This window comes from Muntiacus reevesi, chromosome 15 (genome assembly GCF_963930625.1).
Source record: "Muntiacus reevesi chromosome 15, mMunRee1.1, whole genome shotgun sequence".
Taxonomy (NCBI): domain Eukaryota; kingdom Metazoa; phylum Chordata; class Mammalia; order Artiodactyla; family Cervidae; genus Muntiacus; species Muntiacus reevesi.
Window position 1 is genome coordinate 28,810,567 of NC_089263.1, and position 24,263 is coordinate 28,834,829.

General features: G+C 44.2%; 1 protein-coding gene across 1 annotated transcript in view; it reads right to left on the reverse strand.

Moving 5' to 3' along the window:
* Positions 1–16,730, reverse strand: part of ACSBG1 (acyl-CoA synthetase bubblegum family member 1) — a 64,576-nt gene extending 47,846 nt beyond the window's left edge. The window contains exon 1 of the mRNA XM_065906747.1: positions 16,636–16,730. Within this exon, the coding sequence (XP_065762819.1) occupies positions 16,636–16,715 (80 nt within the window). The 5' untranslated portion in view covers positions 16,716–16,730. The remainder of the gene's footprint in view (positions 1–16,635) is intronic.
* Positions 16,731–24,263: the final 7,533 nt, after the last annotated feature.

The window sequence follows — 24,263 nt, forward strand, 5'->3', positions numbered from 1 at the left end:
CCTTTTTGCCCCCTCTCCTACCTCCTCCCCCTTCTTCTTTCAACCTGGTTTCCTTCCCTCCCTTTGAAATCTTTGAAGACCTGAGATATTTTCCTTTACTCTGTTAGTGCTTGGATCTGAAGTTCTGTGTCTCTCTAGGAGGTTTTCTGAGAGACTGTATGCTTGTATTTAAGGGAGTGTCTGATGAAGACTTACCAGGTTTATATGTGTTTTAACTCTGTGTTCTGCGTTGTGATTTTTGATGGCCATTTTGCTTTGTCTGGCCACCATTTGGTTTAGACTTACCACCATTTTGTTAGAACTTGATTTTCCCTGTGCCTTGAGACAAGGGCTCTCAGGAACACTTATTTAGACCATCTCTAACTCCTGAGACTGAGGAAAAATGGGAAAACACCTTTAAAAATTTTATTTATTCCAACTGTTTTTTTATAAACTAGTAAATTTTATGTTGTAATACCTAATTCATGACTAAACTTAGAAAATGAACCTAGATTTTGTTTTGTGTCTGTCTAAATATGTCTTGGTATGTCTTTGGCTCTGGGTAATATTTTTTAGGTTAATTTGCAAAAAAGATCTATTTAATTGGCTTAAAGAAAGGTAAACATTTACAAATCAAATAATTCTAAATTAAACTAAATTCCAGTTCATGTGAAATGGTAAATATTCAGTATTAAATACCTGATATTAATGTTTGTTTGTTGACCTATCTAATATAGACATATCTTAGAGTAATTAACATTAAGTAGAATATTTTCATTGTACCTAGGTTTAATATAAGTTAAATATTACCATATCTGTTATGTCAACAAGGAAATTACCTCGAGTGAAGAAACTTCTAAAAAAAATTGTAAATGAGATATGAGCTTTTAGATAAGCTCTATTATGAATAATTATGCTTTAGGAATATCTGTTTAAAATAGTCTCTCCAGATTGGGGTAACCTGAATTTCTAAGGGTTGTGCTTAACTAAGTGTTGGAAGAATATCAAATAGTTAGGTCATTTCCAAATAAAATAGACTTTGGAACATTTACTATTAAACTCTTTTACAGAAAAACTAAAAGAGATTTGGGACTATAAATGAATAATGTTTGGTGCCATCCTAAAATGTTTTAAGAAAGCAAGGGTTTTGGAAATTTTTACTGGTATTTATGCTCACCAATCTATAAAATGCTAATATAAAAGTTAGCTCTTGGTTGCTAAAGGAAAGTAGGAAGTATGTTTTCAGTTAAAAAAAAAAAAAAGATGACAAAATACTAAAAAGAGTTATGCATGATCAGGATTTTTTTTTAATTGAATTAAAATTAGTTATATAAATGGATTGTTTTAAGAATGACACAGCCATAGGAAAACTGGTTAGAGCCAAAACTGGTTAGGTCCAAGATGGCAGAGTCAACTTTCACTAGACCTTGAGCCTTGGTATATACACTCATCCCTATCGTGACATATCAACAAGCCAAATGATACACCCATCAATATTAACTAAATCTGACCAAATGTTCTAAATCCTTTTAATTGATTTTTTTTGACAAAACTTCCTAAACTAAATTCTTTTGAAGTTCCTTTGACTTCTAGCTAACTTTGGGGTGCTTCAGAGGGCCATTGAAACATCCCAAAGAGAGAAACTAAACTATGTTTATTTGGTTGGCTAGATTACATGAAAAATATTATCAAATGAGTAATAAATCCTCTTGTGTTATAATGTACAGTAAATATTACTGATATAGATATCCTAGAAATTATATGGAGCTCTTAACATTCTGATATGTCCTAATATTCTAATGAAAAACCTGACGACTTCACAAAAGTTAACAAAGGACTGAATGAACCAGTGAATATGCTTATAACTTTTATGGTTTCTATCTGAAAAATTACAGGTTTGAATCTTGTGTTTTTCAGGAGTAGGGAAAACCTTCCTCTCAAACTAATTATGACAATAATTTGGTAAAATTCTATGTTATAGACAAAACAATTTTATTTTCTCTCTACCTGACTCCTCCAGAAATTGGAAACTCTTAGGTTTCCAGTAAGTTTATCAAATTAGTTAGGAAGGTTGTCTCACTAACAGGTACAAAAACCTCAAGGAATTTTTGAGACCTTAAAAAGGAAGAATTCACCTAGATTTGTTAGGTGAAATCTGTGATAAGCCTTTGGTGTGAGTTTCCCAGCCTTGTTTTATTTTAAAATTTCTGTCTGAGACTCTATAAACATTTCAGCAAAATAAAAAGTTTATGATCAATTATGGTTATATAAATTATCAGGCCAAAATTAGTGACAGCAGACCTATTTTGCAAACAAACTAGCCTTAATTTGGTTATATTTGATAAAAATGAGGGTAATTTTAGGGAGAAAAAGATGTTTCAATAAATGTTAAATCCCAGTTTGTTAATGGAGGTCTGCATCTAGTAAGACTCATTTCTTGGATAGTTCTTTGCTGTTATGTGATATTAATGTAAAATTTAATTGAATTCTTAAAGAACACCCTAAGTTTGTTTCTGAAGCTTATCTCAGTAACCTATCTTTGGATGAAGATCAGATGCCTCATGACCTGCAAGCAGGACTAGAACAAGACATAATTTAAGGGATGGTCTCCAACCTGGATGGAAGGACTTTTTTATCAGGTACTCTTAACTAGCTCATGCACAATGAAACTGAAGGGAAATTATTAATTCCCACTTCCAAAGGCCCCTACACGGGACTGGTCTATAGAGAAGACAGCTGACCTGATCTCACCTTAAAATGATGCTCAGAGGAGAAACTACACTACACCAGGATGAGAAGATGACAACATCAGAGGTAGACTGCTTGCTCAAGATGCTGGACCTGATTCATATGATCATTTATAATGTTTTCTTGACTTCTTAGACCTTTGTATATAAATCAAATACTTTTCTATGATAGGCCTGATCCTATGCTAGTAGAAATCAATCCAACTGTTGGGTTTTTGACCAATTACCTGTATCTAGTTCTGGGTTACCTTGGTAAATTTCTCTACTACAAGGCTTTAACTGGTTGGCCCTGAGAAAATTTATTTTAAAAAAATTATAGTCATATTCAGGTCACTATTGATATTACTAGATGGGACTCCCTCACCAGGCCAATTAATAATGCCTGCCCTGACTCTGGCCATAAATTTAAGCTTTCTTCTATTACTCAAACTCAATCAGAGCAACAAGCAAAGTTTCAGCAAAGGAGGAAAAAATCTCCCACAATTATGGGATGGATTTGTATAGATAACACCAGGCTATGGTAATTTAGGTTTTAAGTTTCCTCTATGTTGGAAACAATTAAATCATACTAAGAAATAGAGTAAAACAACAGAATGGGAAAGATTAGAGATTTCTTCAAGAAAATTAGAGATACCAAGGGAACATTTCATGCAAAGATGGGCTCAATAAAGGACAGAAATGATATGGACCTAACAGAAGCATAAGATATTAAGAAGAGGTGGCAAGAATACACAGAAGAACTATACAAAAAAGATCTTCGTGACCCAGATAATCACAATGGTGTGATCACTCACCTAGAGCCAGACATCCTGGAATGTGAAGTCAAGTGGGCCTTAGGAAGCATCACTACGAACATCACACTAGTGGATGTGATGGAATTTCAGTTGAGCTGTTTCAAATCCTGAAAGATGGTGCTGTGAAAGTGCTGCACTCAATATGCCAGCAAATTTGGAAAACTCAGCAGTGGCCACAGGACTGGAAAAGGTCAGTTTTCATTACAATCCCTAAGAAAGGCAATCCCAAAGAATGCTCCAACTACCGCACAATTGCACTCATCTCACACGCTATTAAAGTAATGCTCAAAATTCTCCAAGCCAGGCTTCAGCAATACGTGAACTGAGAACTTCCAGATATTCAAGTTGGTTTTAGAAAAGGCAGAGGACCAGAGATCAAATTGCCAACATCCGCCGGATCATCAAAAAAGGAAGAGAGTTCCAGAAAAACATCTATTTCTGCTTTATTGACTATGCCAAAGCCTTTGACTGTGTGGATCACAATAAACTGTGGAAAATTCTGAAAGAGATGGGAATACAAGACCACCTGACCTGCTTCTTGAGAAACCTGTTTGCAGGTCAGGAAGCAACAGTTAGAACTGGACATGGAACAACAGACTGGTTCCAAACAGGAAAAGGAGTGCGTCAAGGCTGTATATTGTCACCCTGCTTATTTCACTTATATGCAGAGTACATCATGAGAAATGCTGGACTGGAAGAAGCACAAGCTGGAATCAAGATTGCCAGGAGAAATATCAATAACCTCAGATATGCAGATGACACCACCCTTATGGCAGAAAGTGAAGAGGAACTAAAAAGCCTCTTGATGAAAGTGAAAGAGAGTGAAAAAGTTGGCTTAAAGCTCAACATTCAGAAAACTAAGATCATAGCATCTGGTTCCATCACCTCATGGGAAATAGACAGGGAGACAGTGGAAACAGTGTCAGACTTTATTTGGGGGGGGCTCCAAAATCACTGCAGATGGTGACTGCAGCCATGAAATTAAAAGATGCTTGCTCCTTGGAAGGAAAGTTATGACCAACCTAGACAGCATATTAAAAAACAGAGACATTACAAATGTCCATCTGGTCAAGGCTATGGTTTTTCCAGTGGTCATGTATGGATGTGAGAGTTGGACTGTGAAGAAAGCTGAGCACCAAAAAATTGATCCTTTTGAACTGTAGTGTTGGAGAAGACTCTTGAGAGTCCCTTGGACTGCAAGGAGATCCAACCAGTCCTTCCTAAAGGAGATAAGTCCTGGGTGTTCATTGGAAGGACTGATGCTGAAGCTGAAACTCCAATACTCTGGCCACCTTATCCGAAAAGTTGACTCATTGGAAAAGACCCTGATGCTGGAAGGGATTGAGGGCAGGAGGAGAAGGGGACGACAGAGGATGAGATGGCTGGATGGCATCACCGACTCGATGGGCATGAGTTTGAGTATACTCTGGCAGTTAGTGATGGACAGGGAGGCCTAACGTGCTGCAATTCACAGGGTCACAAAGAGTCGGACACGACTGAGTGACTGAACTGAACTGAACTGAAGAATAATCAGTCTAGTAACACTAGAAAACTGAGCTATGTGCCTTATAGACAGTGCCAATATATAATTTCCCTGGAAGATAAAATTTCGTACAGAGTATACTAAGTCAGATGACCTGGGATATACTGGGCTACATCTAATGGAAGCTCTTAACTTAAGTCTTACTTGTGACTTTACTAATACTGCTAGCTATGTTATTTGTATTTCACCTGTTTTACAAAATTGCTGTTTCTTACACTGCCAAATGTGTGACTGAGGCCTCTGATAAAATAATATATAGTTCTGTGTGAGATCAATGATGGTAACAGTGTAACTCTAGATATGGAAAGAAGCAACAAGAAGGAATGTTTTCCTGGATGGCCTAGTCCAGTAACAGCACATTGAGTGGCCTGTCAACAAAATCTTTGCCAAACCTGAGAATGGACATTCTCAGCACCATGGGATAAAATGGTCATGAAATGCCCCCCTCAAAATCATGGGCAAATTTATGAACCAAAAGGGACTCTGCCAACTGAAAACTGCCATCTATGTCTACAAAGATTAAATCATGGCCACTGCAACTGCTGACCATCAACTCCCCTGAAAGGAATTCAGGGTGAAAATCAGGAATGAGGCACTCTGCGCTCTGGGAAAAACTGGCAGAACAGGCCTTCAGATAATTAGTTCTTTTCAGAAGATTTTATGAGTCACAATTCTTGCATCTTCTCATATCTAGAGAAACACTGACATCATTAATGGTGACATTTGCTTTGGCTATTAAGGAAAATTTACATTAAAAGTCAAAATTGAGTAGCTATGGTTCAGACATCCTGGGAAATAACTAGATGATACTATGGGTGTAATTTCAGATTAGACGTTGTACTGTTAAACACTTTCTGAGTGACTTTCTGATTTCTGAGTTGTGTCAAGCTTAGATGCCACCATTCTCAAAACAAGGTCTGCTGGAAGCTAGTAACTGCAATGTTACTTTTTATAAAACTAGGCAACTGGCTGCCTGGCTACAAGTCTCCCTGAAGTGCCAGGTCCAGACTGGGTTTCAGGCCTATTGTTCTAATAAGAAATGAGATTTATTTTGTCTATTAAAATTCCAGTTATTCCTCCTCCAGCTACTTCTAACTGGGTCTGTTACAGCAAAATGGAAGACCAAGGGATTGAGATTTTAATCATACAAGGCTCAGATCTAGGACTTGGAACTCAGGAATACTTCCAATTCAGTGTCTATTCTCCAAGCTGAAGCAGTCCTATGCCCCATTTTGACAGGAAGTTATCACAGACATAGTTGCCCAGGTCCCTAAATTAAAACTGAGCAGGACTCTGTGGGGCTCTGGGGTACAGATCCGTTCTGTGTTTTCCATTTCTTGTCTGTAGAATATAGGCTTCATTCAGCCTCCTTGACCTTCTCTGAGTTCCAATGGGTGGATTCAAACAATTGCTAATCAGGGAAGAGAGGGGTTACAGAAACAGAGGAGAAACAGTCAAATGGTGGCACAGCCTTGAGACAGGGTTCTGGTTCCTACTCAAAGAAATATGCATAAAAATGTCTGTAAGTTCTTCTACAGAACTGGAGCCCCCATCTATGTGTAGGATGGTAACTTCAGACTAAACACAAAATTCTTGGAGCACTGCTCTGTTGCCTCACCACCAATCAATCAAAAAAAAGAAAAAATCACAAGCCCTGCAGCCCTCACCCCAAATGTTGCCTCCTGTTTCTGGGGACCAGTGATGACCATCCTATAGGTCTCCTGTTTGGCCCCTGTCTATTTCATCTCTAAGAGAAGCCAACAGTTTCAAACTGAAGTGCGGTTATTACAAGGGTGAATGCTGGTTTCAGTCAAGGCTAAAAAATAACCTTGACTTAGATCAGGTAGAGAGATATTTCTGCTCTGCTAGGTAGGCCTATGGCCATGCACAGCAGGAAGAAGTTACAGATGAAAGAGACCTCTACCCTAATTCCCAAGAAGTATCTTGAGTGTGAAGTCTCTCAGGGGGAAGTTTTTAGGGGAAGCACACTGATTGAAACCGCCCACCCTGACCAGGCACCATAGCAACCATTTGCATGAGTTGTTTTATGACAGGAGATCCTGTAAGAAACATGGAACTAATAAGCCTCCACCAACCAGAAGAGTTCGGGAAAGGTCAAAAGGAGATACCACATGTCTGACCACCCTCCAGAATCCTTCTCTCTGGCATCCATCTTGGTTGAACAAGGCGTGCACCACCAGGAAGGACTCTGAGTCAGAATGGCTGGCTAAAGACAACCTGGAAACAATCCCATCACCATAAAACCGGAGACTGCCAGCCATGTGACAGAGCTGTTCTCCTGGGTCCTCTTACCCTGCTGGTCTCCCCCCGGGTGCCCTTTCCCAATAAAATCTTCTGCTTTGCCAGCATGTGTCTCCTCGGATAATTCATTTCTGAGTGTTAGATAAGAACCCAGTTTTGGGCCCTGGAAGGGGTCCCCCTTCCTGCAACAGATCTACAAGAGGGGATAAAGATCACTGGGAATGCTAAATATATTAGAAACAAGGCAAGGGTGTCTGCTCTTACTGTCTCTATTCAGTGTTATATCAGAGGTCCTAGTCAGTGCAACAAGGCAAGACAAAGTAAAAAGTGAAATGATTGGAAGCAAGTAGAAGAAGTAAAGCTATCTTTTAAAATAGATAACAAATTTGTATGCATAAGAAATCCGAAGGAATCTACCCCCCGAAAAAGCACTAGAACTAGCAAATGGATCACAGGTCAATATTTTATTTTAAATCAATTGTATTTCTATACAAAAAACAAATGATTAGAAAATGAATTACAAAATACAATTTACATAGTATCAAAACCCATACAATTCTAAGGAACAAGTTTAGGAAAAAAGTATGTAAGACATCTACACTGAAAACTACAATTCACAGCTGAGAGAAATCAAAGATCTAAATAAATGGAAATACATAACAAGTTCATTAATCAGGAAATTCTCCCCAGTTTGAAACATAGATTCAATTTATTCTCAGTCAAATTCCAACAGCCTTTTTTGTTGAGACTGAGTTGTTTAGTTGCTAATTCTTGTCTGACTTCTTGCGACCCTATGGACTATATAGCTGGCTAGGCTCCTCTGTACATGGGATTTCCCAGGCAAGAATACTGGAGTAGGTTGCCTTTTCCTTCTCCAGGCTATCTTCCAGAACAAAGGATTGAGCCTGAGTCTCCTGCATTGGCAGGCAGATTCATTACCTCTGAGCCACCAATAAAGTTCCGTGACTAGATAATTCTAAATTTTGCATGAGAATACAAAGGAGCTATTGTGTGGACTTCCCTGGTGCCCCAGTGGCTGACTCTGCAACGAAGGGGTCCCAGATTTGATCCCCAGATTTGATCCCTGATCGGGGAACTAGACCCCACATGCTGAAACTATTATGGAAATGAGTGGGAGCAGGGAAGGGGGCGGGTCCAGAGGCTTGCCCCTGAAAAACCATTAAGCAGGCCAGGTTGGTGAAAAGGAAAGTTTGCTTTATTTCGGGTACTGGCAACGGGTGGTGGATATCTGTCCAAAGGTTGACTCCTTCCCCTGACAAGCACAGGGTGAGAGCATTTATAGACAGAGTAGGGGATGCTGTTACATGCAGAAACAACATAGTCATCTCTAACAGTCATCTTCAACTGGTCATCAGTGGTCTGATTAGCATCATCTTAGGTACAGTTTTAGGTACAGTTAATCTTCAGTTCTGGGGTACACGTGTTCCCATTTCTTTGCAGTTAATTCTCAGAATTATGGCAGCTCAAGTCCTGGTTAGAGTCTGGTCATCATGTAGTTAACTTCTCCACCTGGGGTTTTGGTATCTATAAGACAGCTCACGGGATATGGCTCAGAATATTATCTACAGCCCTTGAGAAAGAACTAAAGGTCCTTGACTATGTTTATTGACTACATTATTATCATTTATTCTCTGTAGACTGTTTTCCTTTGTTTCAGTATTTCTCACTTCTCTGATTAAACTTATTCTTTTTTTTTTTTTTTTAATTTAATTTTATTAGTTGGAGGCCAATTACTTCACAACATTTCAGTGGGTTTTGTCATACATTGACATGAATCAGCCATTGAGTTTGTAAACTTATTCTTTGACTAAAGTTTTCCACAGGCAAAAGCAAAGCAAAGAACATTATGTGGGGGGTGGGGGGCAAGGACCATACAGTCCTGCTCTGTTTCAAAACTCTTAGTTTTGAACTAAGAGTTCAAACTAATTCAAACTCTTAGTTCGAATGACACAACTAAAGATCCTGCCTGCCACAACTAAAATCTGGTGCAGCCAAATAAATAGATGAAAATAAATATTAAACAAGCAAACATAAAAACCAAAGGAACTATTGTGTTATTAACCCATTATACTATAACAAGCATCCCCAGGTGTAGTGATTTTTTAAAAATAGGCATTTATTATCTTACAGTTTCCATGGGTTAAGAATCTAGGTTTAGCTGAGTGCCTCTGGCTCAAAATCTATCATGACGTTGTCATCAAACTGTCAGTCTCAGCTGAAGGTTTAACTCATGGGGTTGTGGGCAGAACTCAGTTCCTTGCAGGTTGTTGGGCTGAGGATCTCAATTCCTCACTGGCTGATGGCCAGAGGTCTCCCTCAGGTCTTTGCCACCTGGGCCTCTCCCTCAGAGAAAGTAAGTAAGAAAATGAGAGAGAGCAGTAAAAATGAAATCCTGGTCTTTTTATAACCAGGTCTCTGAAGTGAAATCCCATCACTTTTGCCATATTCTGCTTCTTAGAAATAAGTTAGTAGGTTGGTCCCCATTCAAGGATATGGAATTACACAAGAATCCAAAAAGCAAGAGTCACTGAGGAACATCTTAGAGGCTGTCTACCGCACCCAGGATAGCCAAAACAATCTTGTTAAAAAAAAAAAAAAAAAGGAACAAAGTCGAAAGACAAACACTACCTGATGCAAGACTCAGTATAAAGCTAAACCAATGAATACAGTGTGGTACTGACATAAAGATAGAAAAACAGTTTAGAGGCAGTAAATCCAGAAATAGACTCATACATGTAGCCAGTTGACATTTATTTTTAAACAAAGGGGCCATAACAATTTAATACAGAAAAAAAAAATCATTTTCAACAAAGGGCATTTGAAGAACTGGATAAATATGTGGAGATAAAATAAAATATTAATTTGAGATGGATCATGGGCCTAAATATAAAAACTAAAACCATAAAACTTCTTGTAGAACATATAGAGGAAGAGTTCTATGTGTTCATAGAGGGACTGATATCAGGAGAAATCTCTACAAATCAATAATAAAAGGTTTAATAAAAAAAATAAATAAAAGGTTTAATAATAAAAGCCCAATTACAAAATGGGCTAAAGTTTTGGATAGATACTTCACAAAAGAAGATGCAGAGATGGCCAACAGGCACATGAAAATATGTTCAACATCATTATCAGGGAAATTAAAATTATAATGAGATACCACCATTCAATCACCAGAAAAGCTATAATTTAAAAACAGTAGCAATAGTTAATGATGACAAAGATGTGGAGCAACAGAAACTTCTTGTGGGGATGCTAGGACCACTTTGGAAAACCTCTGGTGGCTTCCTTATACATGTATTTGTTGTTCAGTTGCTAAGTCATGTCCAACTCTTTGAGACCCCAAGGACTGCAGCATGCCAGGCTTCCCTGTCCTTCCTTATCTCCTGGAATTTGCTCAAATTCATGTCCATTGAGTCGATGATGCTATCTAACCATCTCATCCTCTGCTACCCCCTTCTCCTTCTGCCTTCAATTTTTACCAGCATCAGGGTCTTGTCCAATGACTTGGCTCTTCACATCAGAAGACCAAGGTAGTGGAGCTTCAGCTTCATCATCAGTTCTTATAATGAATATTCAGGATTGATTTCCTTTAGGATTGACTGGTTTAATCCCCCTATATGTATACCTATCTTTTGACTGGACATGGAACAACAGCCTGGTTCCAAATAGGTAAAGAAGCACGTCAAGGTTGTGTATTGTCACCCTGCTTATTTAAATTATGCAGAGTATATCTTGAGAAATGCCAGGCTGGATGAAGCACAAGCTGGAATCAAGATTGCTGGGAGAAATATCAATAACCTCAGATATGCAGACGACATCACCCTTATGGCAGAAAGTGAAGAAGAACTAAAGAGCCTCTTGATGAAAGTGAAAGAGGAGAGTGAAAAAGTTGGCTTAAAACTCAACATTCAGAAAACTAAGTTCATGGCATCCAGTCCCATCATGGGAAATAATGGAAACAGTGACAGACCTTATTTTGGGGGGCTCCAAAATCACTGCAGGTGGTGACTGCAGCCATGAAATTAAAAGATGCTTGCCCCTTGGAAGAAAAGCTATGACCAACCTAGACAGTATATTAAAAAGCAGAGATGTTACTTTGCCAACAAAGGTCCATCTAGTCAAAGCTATGGTTTTTCCAGTAGTCATGTATGGATGAGAAAGCTGGACTATAAAGACAGCTGAGCATCGAAGAACTGATGCTTTGAACTGCGGTGTTGAAGAAGACTCCTGAGAGTCCCTTGGACAGCAAGGAGATCCAACCTGTCAATCCTAAAGGAAATCAGTCCTGAATATTCACTGGGAGGACTGATGCTGAAGCTGAAACTTTGGCCACCTATTGTGAAGAACGGACTCATTTGAAAAGACCCTGATGGTGGGAAAGATTGTAGGCAGGAGGAGAAGGGGATGACAAAGGATGAGATGGTTGAATGGCATCACCGATGCGATGCACATGAGTTTAAGCAAGCTTTGGGAGTTGGTGATGACCAGGGAAACCTGGCATGCTGCAGTCTATGGGGTTGCAAAGAGTTGGACATGACTGAGTGACAGAACTGAACTGATCTTTTGATACAACAACCTAGAGACTTCTCCAACGAAATGAGTATATATGTCCACAAAAAACCTTATACAAGAGTGTTTGCAGTAGCTTTATTCATAAAATCTCCAAACCAGAAACAACCCAAATGCCCTCAACAAGAGAACGGATAAACAAATTGTGGTATAGCCACACGACGGCATTCTACCCAACAGTAGAAAAGCACCACTACTACTGAAACACTTCACAACGTGGAGGAATCTTGTAGACTTTGTGATTAGTGAAAGGAACCAGGCATAGAAAAGCTCATACAGTGGATTCCATTCGTATGATGTTCAAGAGCAGACAGAACAGTGTCTTTTCAAATTTAGTTATTTAAGGATGAGTGGGGGTGAAAATCGACTAGAAGGAAGCACAGAGAACATTCTGGAGTGATGAAAATGTTTTATATTTCTATCGAGTTGTTGATTACATGGGTAAATACTTATTGTAAAAAACCATCTAGTGAACAATTTGAGTCCATTAATAAAAAAACACAACCCATTACATTTTGCAGATGTAAATTCTTATGCTACAGTTTCTTGGGGCTAGAATCCATGCTAGGCCCTAGATGTCCTTCACATGGTCATACCCTTTGCAGTTTCCAAAGTACCTTCCTAGCCCTGACTTCAAATGTTCCTTTGCAAGGAACCAGGGCTGCCTGTGGAGGAGGGCAACAGAGCCAGGACCCAGGGGGCACACATAGAACCAAATGTGATACAGGACTTTCTCCCACCACTGCCCCTGTCTTTTGCAGGGACAAAGAGTTAAGGAGTGAGCTCCTCGTCCCTGGAGCTATTCAAGTCAGGGGAGGTTGATAATATGTGAATGTTGGGTTAGACTCAATGACCTAAAGAAAAACCTCACTGTCCTGAGAGGCTGCCAATAGGGAACTTGCCTGGGGACAGAGTGAGTCAGCTTCCAGTTCAGTGTTCTGACTCCAGGCCAGCGTGGGTTCTGCTGTTCCCAGTTAACGACTCTGTAGCCCCTGCAAAAACTCAGCACTGGCCTGGGTTGACCTACATCCTGAAGGCATCCAGATCTGTATTCAGATGTCTGGGACAGGGTTATTTTGCCCTAGGGATTCTGATTTCTGGGATTTGCTCTGCCCTTTATCCTAGGACTCTTGACCTTGCCTTCCAGTGGTACTTACAATATACTCCCATGTCCTCTGGGACAATATTTATTCAGCAAAAAATATTACATATTTTTGAGTTTGAGGACTACACTGCTGTTTTTTTTTTTTTTTTTAATTTTGGCTATACCAGGAAGCATGTGGCATCTTAGTTCCTCAACCAGTGATCGAACCTGCACACTCTGCATTGGAAGCACAGAGTCTTAACCACTGGACCACCAGGGAAGTTCCAAGAAATAATCTTGACTCGATGAATGTATACTTACGGAAACTGATAAATAGCAAAGAATCCAAAATATGAGAAAGAAAGTAATTCTACTACAATAACTGTTTTTTGTATCATGAGGAAGTGAGGGGAAGGAAGTTGGGAAAACTGGAAGGCCCTGGATATTCCATATTCTTAAAGATGCCTATATAATTTCCATAGTATTTGCATTGTGATTTTTTGTTCCTCCCAGACTTGCATATCCCAGAGATGGGGAGCTCACACCCTATCATCCACAGGAAGCTTTAGCAGTAAGAGCGGCCTTCTTCACCAGGCTTGCAGCAGCCTCCTATGCCTGCCCCACACCCCTGACTCCAAGGGGTCTCCTCTCTGCACCTAGTCTTTGAGCAGGCAGAGCTGGGAAAGGCAGCTGTGAGTCTAGGAGTATGGTTATTTCAGAGGTCACTGTCCTTCGCTGGGCCACACTCAACTCTGCAGGTTCCCTTCTTCTGGCATCTGCCTCCAGCCCACCCAACTCCAGCCTGTATTCACCGCTGCCAGAGCCACCTCCACAAACTAGGCTCTTCTGCTTCTGCTGCATCCATGCCTCCCAAGTCTCCTCTTTGCCTCTTCTTTTGACTCTGGTGGCCCCTAGTCTGGCCACACCGGCCTATCCAGACCTAGCAGTTCAGGCAGTTAGTCTGACCCAATCTAACTGGTCTAAAGGCCACCTTAACTCTTCCACAACCACACCTTCTGTCCACAGAATGTTCCTGCCTGCCACCGGGGCATTCATGGCCCTTCAAACCCCGGATGAACTGTCCCCTTCTCGGGTTCTTTTAAAGCTCTTCCTCCAACTTGGGCTTCTTCCAGCTCAGGGAGGCTGGTGTCTCTACTGGATCAAGAGTTTAACAGGACTCTGGACATATCTGATGGGTACTCCTGATGGACGGCACAGTCTGCAACTGTGGCCTCAAAGGACACAGAGCACAAGCTGCCAGATCAGCATCAGACCCGCCCTAGCTCCAGCCCCGCAGAGGCTCCTTCCCTCTAGCCCTGCGAGTGGTGTGATACAAAAGGAAGCTCATTTGGGTGAGCCTGGCATGCAAACCCTCCTCTGCTCTCAGTCTCCTGCTCCCCAATCTCTGGCCTTCCTTCTGAAGCCCTAGGAAGGGGAGTGGGGGGGAAGATAAGGCCTCTCCCAGACTACTAGAGGAGTGCAGACCCACCCTCCCCCAGGAGCAGCAGCCTGCCAGGGGCCGCAAGGCCAGGAGAGATGGGCCAGCCTGAGATGGAGCCCTGTGCTCCTGGGGCCCGCCTGGAGGGATGAGGAGCATCACAGCCGTGGTAATGGCTTCTGACTTTAGAACATGCTAAACAAGAGCTCAAAGCTCCTTCCTCTGGCTATACTGCAAGGCCTAGGAGGTTTACTGTGCCTGTGAGGGGTGGCCCTTATGCGTTTGGAAGCATTTCATACACACCAGCTGATAGACTCTGCACAGATTTTTCTGCAAGGTCAACAGAGGTCAGGCTTTTGTCTTCCTTTGAACAGAGAGTGATAACGAGACTCAGAGAAGCTAAACAACTTACCCAAGGTTGCTAAGCAAGAAAGCAGAGGGGGAATGACCTTCTGAGTTTTCTGCCCTCTCTTCCCTCATAGGCCCCCTCATATACCTACCATTCCTGGCTCTGCCTTCCTTTCATAGTCTGCAAAAGAGGCCCCCGCCTCTGTGAGCCCATTCCCCAGGGTGAGGGAGCTCCAGCCAGCCCACTTGAGTCCTATTGACCCTCTGCGTGTGGCCCACGTCCAGGGAGGGGGCTGGACCTCAAGTTCTTGGAGGACTTGCAGGTAAGGTGCCTCTGCTTCTGGGAGGAAAGGAGTCCACTCTGGGCTCTCTGGAGACCCAGGGCAGGGCCCAGACCCTCAGCCTTGGGGTTTGAGGGGGGGGTCCCTCTGTCTGTCAGTCACATTGACATTTATTTCTTTCATTTGCTCCATCTTTCCTTCCTCATAACTCCCATGAGAACAATGGCCATTCACTGTGTAGCTCAAACATCATCTACTTCTCCCCAGAGGGCTCAGACCCTGGCATTTCTCCCTTGTCCTTCTCCTCTTCTGCCCTGTGCACTGCAGCCAGCCAACCTCACCCCTCCCTGAGCTCCCCATCTTTCTTCGCATCTTCTCACCATTCCAATGCTGTTCCCTCTACCCGCACGGCTCTTCCTCTCTGAATGTCAGTGCCCTCCTGGCCATCCAAGGCCTGTCTGATGTTCAGGGCTTTCCTGATGGTCCAGTGGCTAAGACTCCACGTTCTCAAAGCAGGGGGCCTGAGTTCAATCCCTGGTCAGGGAACTGGATCCCACATGCTGCAACTAAGAGCTCGCACGCTGCAACTACAGACCCTGCGTTCCACAACTAAGACCCAGTGCAGCAACCCTCCCCAGAACAAACAAAATAGTCTGATAGAAGCCCCTCTCTCCTCCTCTGGGCCTGTACCCATCCTGGGCACAGATCACAGGCATATGGAGGTCTGTGTATCTGCCTTCTCCCTGCCCACTTGTTGGGGAATCCTGGGGCCAGGACCGGGTTCCAACTTCTCGGGATCCCCCATCCGTGAATGGAGAGGGCCTAGGCCAGAGTGGGCACTGGTGATGACTGACAAATTGAATCTGCTTCCTCTGGATCACAGGTTGTGCTCAGTCGTTTCCGACTTTGTGAACCCATTGGGATGCGCCCGCCAGGCTCCTCTGTCCATGGGGATTCTCCAGGCAAGAATACTGGAGTGGGTTGCTATGCCCTCCTCCAGGGGATCTTCCCAACCCAGGGATTGAACCCAGGTCTCCCACTTTGCAGGTGGATTCTTTACTGACTGAGCCACCAGAGAAACCCAGATTAGTAGAATACATACAGCAGAAGGGCTTTGGGGAAACTTCAACCCCTGCATTCATGTCCAGACAGGGAAGTTGCAGCCCAGAGAGGGGCAGGGACCCACCAAGCTCACACAGCAAGCTGGAGCCAGACTCTCTGGCTTTCCCCTGTCCTTGTCTGACCTTGACCCCACCTGCCAAAGTTCCCCCTTGAGGAGACAGGGAAACATTCTTCTTGTCTGCTAACTTCTTCTTCCTCCATCCAACTGCAGCCCCCTAGTCATGACCTCATTCTTCGGTTGAGCCCCTCTGGGCCACGCAGGGAAGTACACACGTCCCACTCCAGGGCTTATCCCATGTAGTGATCATCCAGACCCTTTCTTTCATTTCCTAGATGAAGAGACTGAGGCTCAGAGAGTGAAGCAGCCGCCCAGGGTCACACAGCAGAGTCAGGTCCAAAACTCGGCCACGGGCTCAGAGGACAGAGACCCGACCTCCGACTTACCTGGTTCCCAAGTTTTCCTGGGTGGTCCCCAGGCTCGCATCCAGCAGGCTCTCCTGCGGGGCTGCTCTGCTGTCCGGCATGCTGGGGTTCTAGGGGGGACAGCTGCGTCCAGCTCCAGAACTGTGTGGCACCAACCTCAGGCATCTGTCTCCCTCTGCCTGGGAGGTTGGCCTTGACGGGGCAGGGGGGCGGGCCTGGGGCCGGGGGAGGCAGCGACTGCAGTGGCCCAAAGAGACCCATTTCCTCTCCACTTTTAGAAACTCAAAACACTCCTCAACGGTGAAATTGCTCAAGATTAAAACTTTCCTTTTCTTTGTGGCTTTGTTTTCACTCAAGACGAGAAGAATTTCAATGAAGCCAGTGTTCTTTTTCATGCAAATCTGCTCTGGTTCTCCCAGGAAGTCTGGCCAATGGGCTCAGGGCTTCTGGGTCCCCAGAAAACCTCCTCACTGGTTTTAAGAGGCCATGTCAGAGTACAAGGGGTTCCCAGCACCAGTCTGGATTCAGATCCTGCAGTAGCTGCTAACCTCACCCTGCAAACCTGCCTCACTGTCAACACAGCACCCAGGAAGCTGTTGTGTCTCAGCCCACCTCCCCGAGGCTCTGCGCTGAAGGCTGGCACTCTGATCAGGACCCGTGGCTCCTGCCCTCAAGGAACCCCAGTCTGGGGGAAGGAGAGGGACACTGCCAACCCTGAGGACTACGGTATAGTTGACAGAAGCGTTTGCACGGAAGCAGATGTAATAAAGGACCCAGGGGCGTGACCACCAGGGCCACCTAATAGAAGTGTGGATCTGCTCCTTCAGCTAAAGGAAAGAAGGTGTTGATGGTGGGTTTGCAGGCATCTGTAAACAGACGTGGGAAATTCACGTAGGGCAGGGCGAACTGAGGGCTTTCTCGGAATACCAGGAATCTCCGCCCTTGGGCAGTCCTTGCCAGAACAAAGTACCGTGAACTGGGTGGCTTAAAAGAGAAATGTATTCTCTTACAGTTCTGGAGGCCAGAAGTCTGAAATCAAGGTGTCGGCAAGGCCTTGCTCTAAAGGCTCCAGGACAGAATCTTTCTTTTTCTCTTCCGGCTTCTGGCTCCCAGCAATCCTTGAGGCTCCTCGGCTCGTAGCTGCATCTGTCCAGTCTCTGCCTCTGTCCTCACATGACTGTCTTCCCTCTCCGTGCCATTGCCCCTATATCCCCTTAAGGACGATAGTCATCAGACTAGGGCCCATCTTTATCCAATATGACATCATCTTAAAAAACTATATCTCTAAAGACCTTATTTTCAAATAAGGTCACATTCCGAGGCTCTGGGTGGGCATGACTTCAGGGGGAACATGATTCTGCTGAATATAAACTGTCTATAGGAGGCATTGGTGGAGATGCCTGCGAGATGTCCCCAAAAGTGGTTAGTAGGTTCAGCTGGGTCACAGGTAATGCTCTCTTAACTGGTGGATGCAGGTGGCTGAGAAAGAGTTTGTCAGCATTCGTGAAAATTCGGGGCATGGACCCCAGGGTGCTGTCTCCCAATACACTGAAGGCACATTAGACAGGATGCCTGAAGTCTGGCTTTGAGGCCTGAAACTTTCACTCACCTCTTCTCCCTGTGACCTTGGGCAGGCCCTCTGTCCCTTTCTGGGCCTCAAATTGACTATTCAGATCACAAGGGTGATGGCTTGGAGGGTGGCCAAGGTGGCTGCCAGCTCCAACTGGACATGAGAAGGTGATGGGCCAAGTCATGCTCATGGGCTGACTGGGTATGCCGAGAGGGACATCATTGTGAGTGCTAAGTGGTGAGTCCCCACCCAAGGGGATACTGAATCAGAGAAGAAAGACATCTAATTCTTAGGCTCAAAGCTTTGCTTAAGATGAAAGCCTGAAAAGGTTTGGAAAGATGTACAGTGTGGCAGAACAAATTCTCCCTCCCCCAACCCCGTCCCTCAGATTCTTAGGGATCTTGAGAGCTGAGAAGGGAAGAGACTTCAAAAAGGAAGCCAGACCCTGAGTGGGGCTCAGAGAGCAGCTCCCTAGGGTATATTTCCTGAGCAGTAAGAAGAGAAGGAGTTAGTAGGGCCTGAGGCTTCCCAAGAAAGTGAACAAGGCCCTAGAGCATGCGGCAGAGGCCACAGAGGAGGAGATGGTCCCCGGGCACCGGAACCAAGAGGACCTGGGCGGCCCTCCTCAATGCAGGAGTGGAGCAGGGGTCCACATGAGCAGAGGGAAGGGTCGGTGCCCTGGCCACAGAGGCTGACAGGAGAATGGGCACTCAGTGGGCCCGGCGGGAAGGGTTGACCCCACCTGAGGCCCCAGGACCACAGATCTCATACAGAAGGGGTGGGACAGGGAGCAGCAAAGTCTGACTTTGCTGAGCTTTAAAAACAGTTACCTAACTTCATTTGAAAGAGTGTCTATAACCACGTGCTGGTTAGCCTGCCTTTTCCACGAATTCCCTCTCCATGGGCTCGGTCCCCCGGGAGCTGACCTGTATGGGTATCTCCAAGGCCCCTGGCCTCTGGTCGATTTAGGCCAATACAGACAGCAGTGGAACGGCTGGCCGATAGAAAGAGGTTGGGAATTTGACTCCTCTTGCTCTCTCCCTGCTGGCTGCAGTTTTGGCAGCGGCTTCATCCTGGTCCTGGCAGCTGAAGGTCCTGTCTGACCTCCTGCCCAGACGGCTTGGGGAGTGGTCTAACTCCCTGCTGTGGCTTTCCCATCCTTTGTGGCGCCCTTAACTCTGCCCTCCCCTCTCTAACTGCCCCTCTGAGTGGGCCATCTCTTTCTTATGAGGACCCTCACTGATAAAGCAGGAAGATAAAATGTACAAAGGGAGTTGATTGTTTAACGGGCATAAAGTTTCCTTTTTGAGGGATGGAATGTTTTAGAAGTAGATAGAGGTGCTGGCTACACAAAATGGTGAATGCACAACATGACACAGAATTGTGCACTTTTAAATCGCTTCGTGTGATTTTTTTCTCAATAAATTTTTTTTCTTAAAAGAGGCACAGAGAACTTCACAATGAAAAGTGTGAAGTTTCCTTCCATCCTTCTCCCTCCTTCGCTCACCCATTTCTTCTCCCAGAGTCACCACTGTTAAAACTTGCTCTTGCATCATTCTAGAAGTATTCTAGGGGCTTCATCTGTGACTCAGAGGTAAAGAATCTGTCTGAAATGCAGGAGACGTGGGTTTGATCTCTGGGTTGGGAAGATCCCTTGGAGGAAGGCATGGCAACCCACTCCAGTATTCTCGCCTGGAGAATCCCACAGACAGAGGAGCCTGGCAGGCTGCAGTTCATGGGGTCACAAAGAGTCACGACTGAAGCAACTGAGCACACAGGCATGTAGAAGTATTCTAGACATATACAAATGATAACACAGCATACAGTTTTGTATCTTGTTTCTCATACTTGACAATGTTCTCTGGTGAACCTTTCCTATTGTATTGAGGGCTTTCCAGTTCTTTTGTTGGGATGTACAGCATTCCATGGATGGTCTGGCCGGGATGCATTTAATCTGTCCTGTGCAATGAACGCTGAGGTTGTTTTCAGTCTTTTGCTGAAACAAACAACCTTATTTCTGCACTATATGCACTTGAGTTGGTCTAGCTCTAAGATAAATCCCTAGAAGTGGAACCGCTGGGACTTGACTTAAACTGGAAAATGATAGTTTTTTTTTTTTTTTTTTGGTGAAATGGACACATTAATTATTCTGTCATAGGAGGAATGGGGAAGAGATTTAAAAAATTCGTAGAGTTACAGAAAAATAAACTTTTGATTTTGTCTACATGAGTTTGTTGACTGGGAATATCTGTTCCTTCTGTGTGTGTGTGTGTCTGAGGCTAAAATGCTTTCTGCATCAGTTGGAGGGCTCTCCTCTTGCTCTGGCTGCATGGGGGGCAGGGGGAAGTGGTTGCTGGCTGGGAACTCTAGGGCTATCTAGGATGCTCTGGGGGCCAAGGGCATTGCATTGCAAGGAGGGTCCAGGATGGTACGGGTGTTCTTTTTTTTTTTTTTTTGGTACGGGTGTTCTTAACTAGACTCTGGGAATCCCCTTGAGTCACAGGCAATGTTGTGTGTGTGTGTATGTGTGTGTGTGTGTGTGTGTGTTTGCCTTTTTTTTGGAAATGGCTGCTAGCTGTTTGTAGACCCTCAGAATCTGTATCTGACAGTGAGGAGCCACAGGAAGTGAGAGACCCCAAACTTCACATTTAAACAGATCTGGGTTCAAATTCTGCATCTTCTGCTCATGACCTGCATGACCTTGGGCTAGGGCCCCACCTCTCTGAGCCTGCGTGCATGCGTGCTAAGTCACTTCAGTCGTGTCCAGCTCTGTGCAACCCTATGGACTGCAGCCCGCCAGGCTCCTCTAACCAAGGGATTCTCCAGGCAAGAATATGGAGTGGATTGCCATGCCTTTCTCCTGGGGATCTTCCCAACCAAGGGTCAGACCTCTCTGAGCCTGAGTTTTGTCATAGTGATGGGGGTCAGTAATTAATGCTTCTTAGAGTTGTGGGTTAGGACCAGAAGGCTGGGGAGACGAGGTGAGTCGGGGCTTTCTTGAGGCACTGCTATATTTCTGATGATAATCTGGTGCCTACTTCTCTGCCTCCTTCCTTCCCCCAAGGGCCTGGTGGGCCCCACATTCCCTCCGCTGGTCCACACTAAGGCAGAAACAGAGGTTCCCAGAAACATCTGACCTAGATCATGTTGATGCAAAGGAGTGCACAGAACCAGTTGTTCTTCCCCCTGAGATTAGATAAGAAATGAGAGGAGGTGGAGTGAGAGTTGAGGGGGTACATGGGAAGGCAGGAGCTAGGGGGATTCAGGACAGGGTGTGCTGATGGGGGAGCCCCGACCCCATCAGATGTGGATGGCCAGCCTGTGTGTCCTGGGCCCCCATGAGCCTCCCTGAGCAGTGGGTCTCAGATCACACACCTCCCCTGCCCCAGCCAGGGCTGAGGCCTCAAAGGCCTTGTTCTGAGTGAAGACTGAAAGCATACCGCACTCTGCCAGAACCGTCTAAGGCTTGTCTTATCAGAACAGAAGCCAAAGTCCTCACGCTGGGCCACGGGGCTCCCTGACCTGGCCCTGACCCCCTCTCTGAGCTACAACACCTCCTACAACACCTCCCGCCTGCTTCGCTCCCCTCCCCGCTCACTGGCCTCCATGTTCTACCTCCTACGCACAGACTTTAGACAGGTTGTTCCCTCAGCCTGGGACACACTGTCCCGACGTATCATCTAACTCCCTCTTCATCCCTTCAACGTTCCCTCAGATAACCACCTTCTCAGTGAGGCCTTCCCCAACCACCACAGCTAAACCCATACCCCCACCCAGCACCCCACTCTCTTTCTGTTTAATTTTTGTCCATGCCTTTACCACCACCTCATTTCAGGATAGTCTGTGCATCAACACCTATCTGTCCACTGGGATGCAGGCTCCTACAAGGCAGCAATTCTGTCTCTTTGGTTCCTTTCTCAAAAACAATGCCTAGTATTACTATCTACAAAATGGACAACTAATAAAAACCTCTTGCATAGCATAGGGAACTCAATACTCTGTAATCATCTATACGGGAATAGAATCTAAAAAACGAGTGGATAAATGTACACTGATCCATTTCGCTATGCACGAAAGCTAATGGGGCATTGTAAATTAGCTATACTCCAGTAAAAATTAACTGAAAAACATAATTATACAACTGCTTAAAACTGGGTTCCTAAAAAGAAGGCTTGTGAGGTCATTTTGGAAAACAAAACGTAACCTTTCCACTTCAACAAAGGAAAACAAAACAGTGCCTGGTAGAGGGTACGTGCTAAATAAATAGTGGTCAAATGAATGACTTTTCAAAAAAAGTTTGACGTGTAGTTGCTTTGCAATGTTGTGTTTCTGCCGTACAGCAAAGTGAGTCAACTGTGTGTATATATGAAAGTGAAAAGTGTTAGTTGCTCAGTCGTGTCTGATTCTTTGTGGCTCCATGGACTGTAGCCCACCAGTGTCCTCTGTCCGTGGAATTCTCCAGGCCAAGAATACTGGAGTGGGTAGCCATTCGCTTCTCCAGGGCATCCTCCCAACCCAGGGGTCAAACCCAGGTCTCCTGCATTGCAAGTGAATTCTTTACTGTCTGAGCCACCAGTGAAGCCTCATATGTGTGTGTGTGTGTGTGTGTATCCTCTTTTTTGGATTTCCTTCCCACTGAGATCATCACAGAGCACTGAGTGCAGTTTCCTGAGTTATGCGGTATGTTCTCATTGTGAGTTAGTCCCTCAGTCCTGTCTGACTCTTTGCGACCCCACAAAGTGTCGCCCACCAGGTTTCTCTGTCCGTGGAATTCTCCAGGCAAGAATGCTGGAGGGGATTGCCATTCCCTGCTCCAGGGGATCTTCCTGACGCAGGGATTGAACCCTGGTCTCCTGCATTGCAGGCTGATTCTTCCCTGTTTTAACTACAGGGGGGTCCTTGTGTTCTCATTAGTTATCTGTCTTATATGTGCTGTGCTGAGGCTGTGCTTACTCACTCAGTCATGTCTGCTCTTTGCAACCCCGTGGACTGCAGCCCACCAGGGTCCTCTGTTCATGGGGATTCTCCAGGCAAGAATACTGGAGTGGGTTGCCATGTCCTCCTCCAGGGGATCTTCCCAACCCAGGGATTGAACCCAGTTCTCCCGAAATGCAGGAGGGTTCTTTATTGTCTGAGCCACGAGGGAAGCCCCAGGAATACTGGAGTGGGTAGCTTATCCCTTCTCCAGGGGAACTTCCCGATCCTGGAATAGAACTGGGATCTCTTGCATTGCAAAAGGATTCTTTACCAGCTGGGCTACAGGGAAGCCCATATATGTCTATCCCAATCTCCCAATACATCCCACCCCCCCCTTTCCCTGCGTAGTCTCCATACATTTGTTCTCTATGTCTGTATCTCTATTTTTACTTTGCAAATAGGTTCATCTGTACCATTTTCTAGATTCCACTTATATGCATTAGTAAATGGTATCTGGTTGTTTTTTTTTTCTGACTTCTCTCTGTGTGACAGTCTCTAGGTCCATCCATGTCCCTGTAAATGGCTCAATTTCATTCCTTATGACTGAGTAATAATCTACTGTGTATGCATACATACTGTATCTTCTTTATCCATTCCTCTGTTGAGGGACATTTAGGTTGCTTCCTGGCTATTGTAAATAGTGCTGCTAATAAACATTGGGGTGCATGTATCTTTTGGAATTATGGTTTTCTCTGGGTGAATTCCCAGGAGTGGGTTTCTGGGTCATATGGTAGTCCTGTTTTTAATTTTCTAAGGAACCTCCAATATCAGTTTACATTCCCACACCCTCTTCAGCATTTATTCTTTGTAGATTTTGTTGGTGATGGTCATCTTGACCGGTGTGAAGTGATAACTCATTGTAGTTTTGACTTGCATTTCCTTAATAATGAGTGACTTTGTTGTGTATCTTTTCATGTGATACTTGGCCATCTGTTTGTCTTCTTTGGATATTTAAAGATATTAAATTTAAAAATTTAATAGAAATTTAAAGATATTAAGAGATATTTATCTTTTTAGGTCTTCTGCCTATTTTTTTAAATTGGGTTGTTTGTTTTTTTGATATTGGGCTGCATGGACTGTTCATATATTTTGGAGATTAATC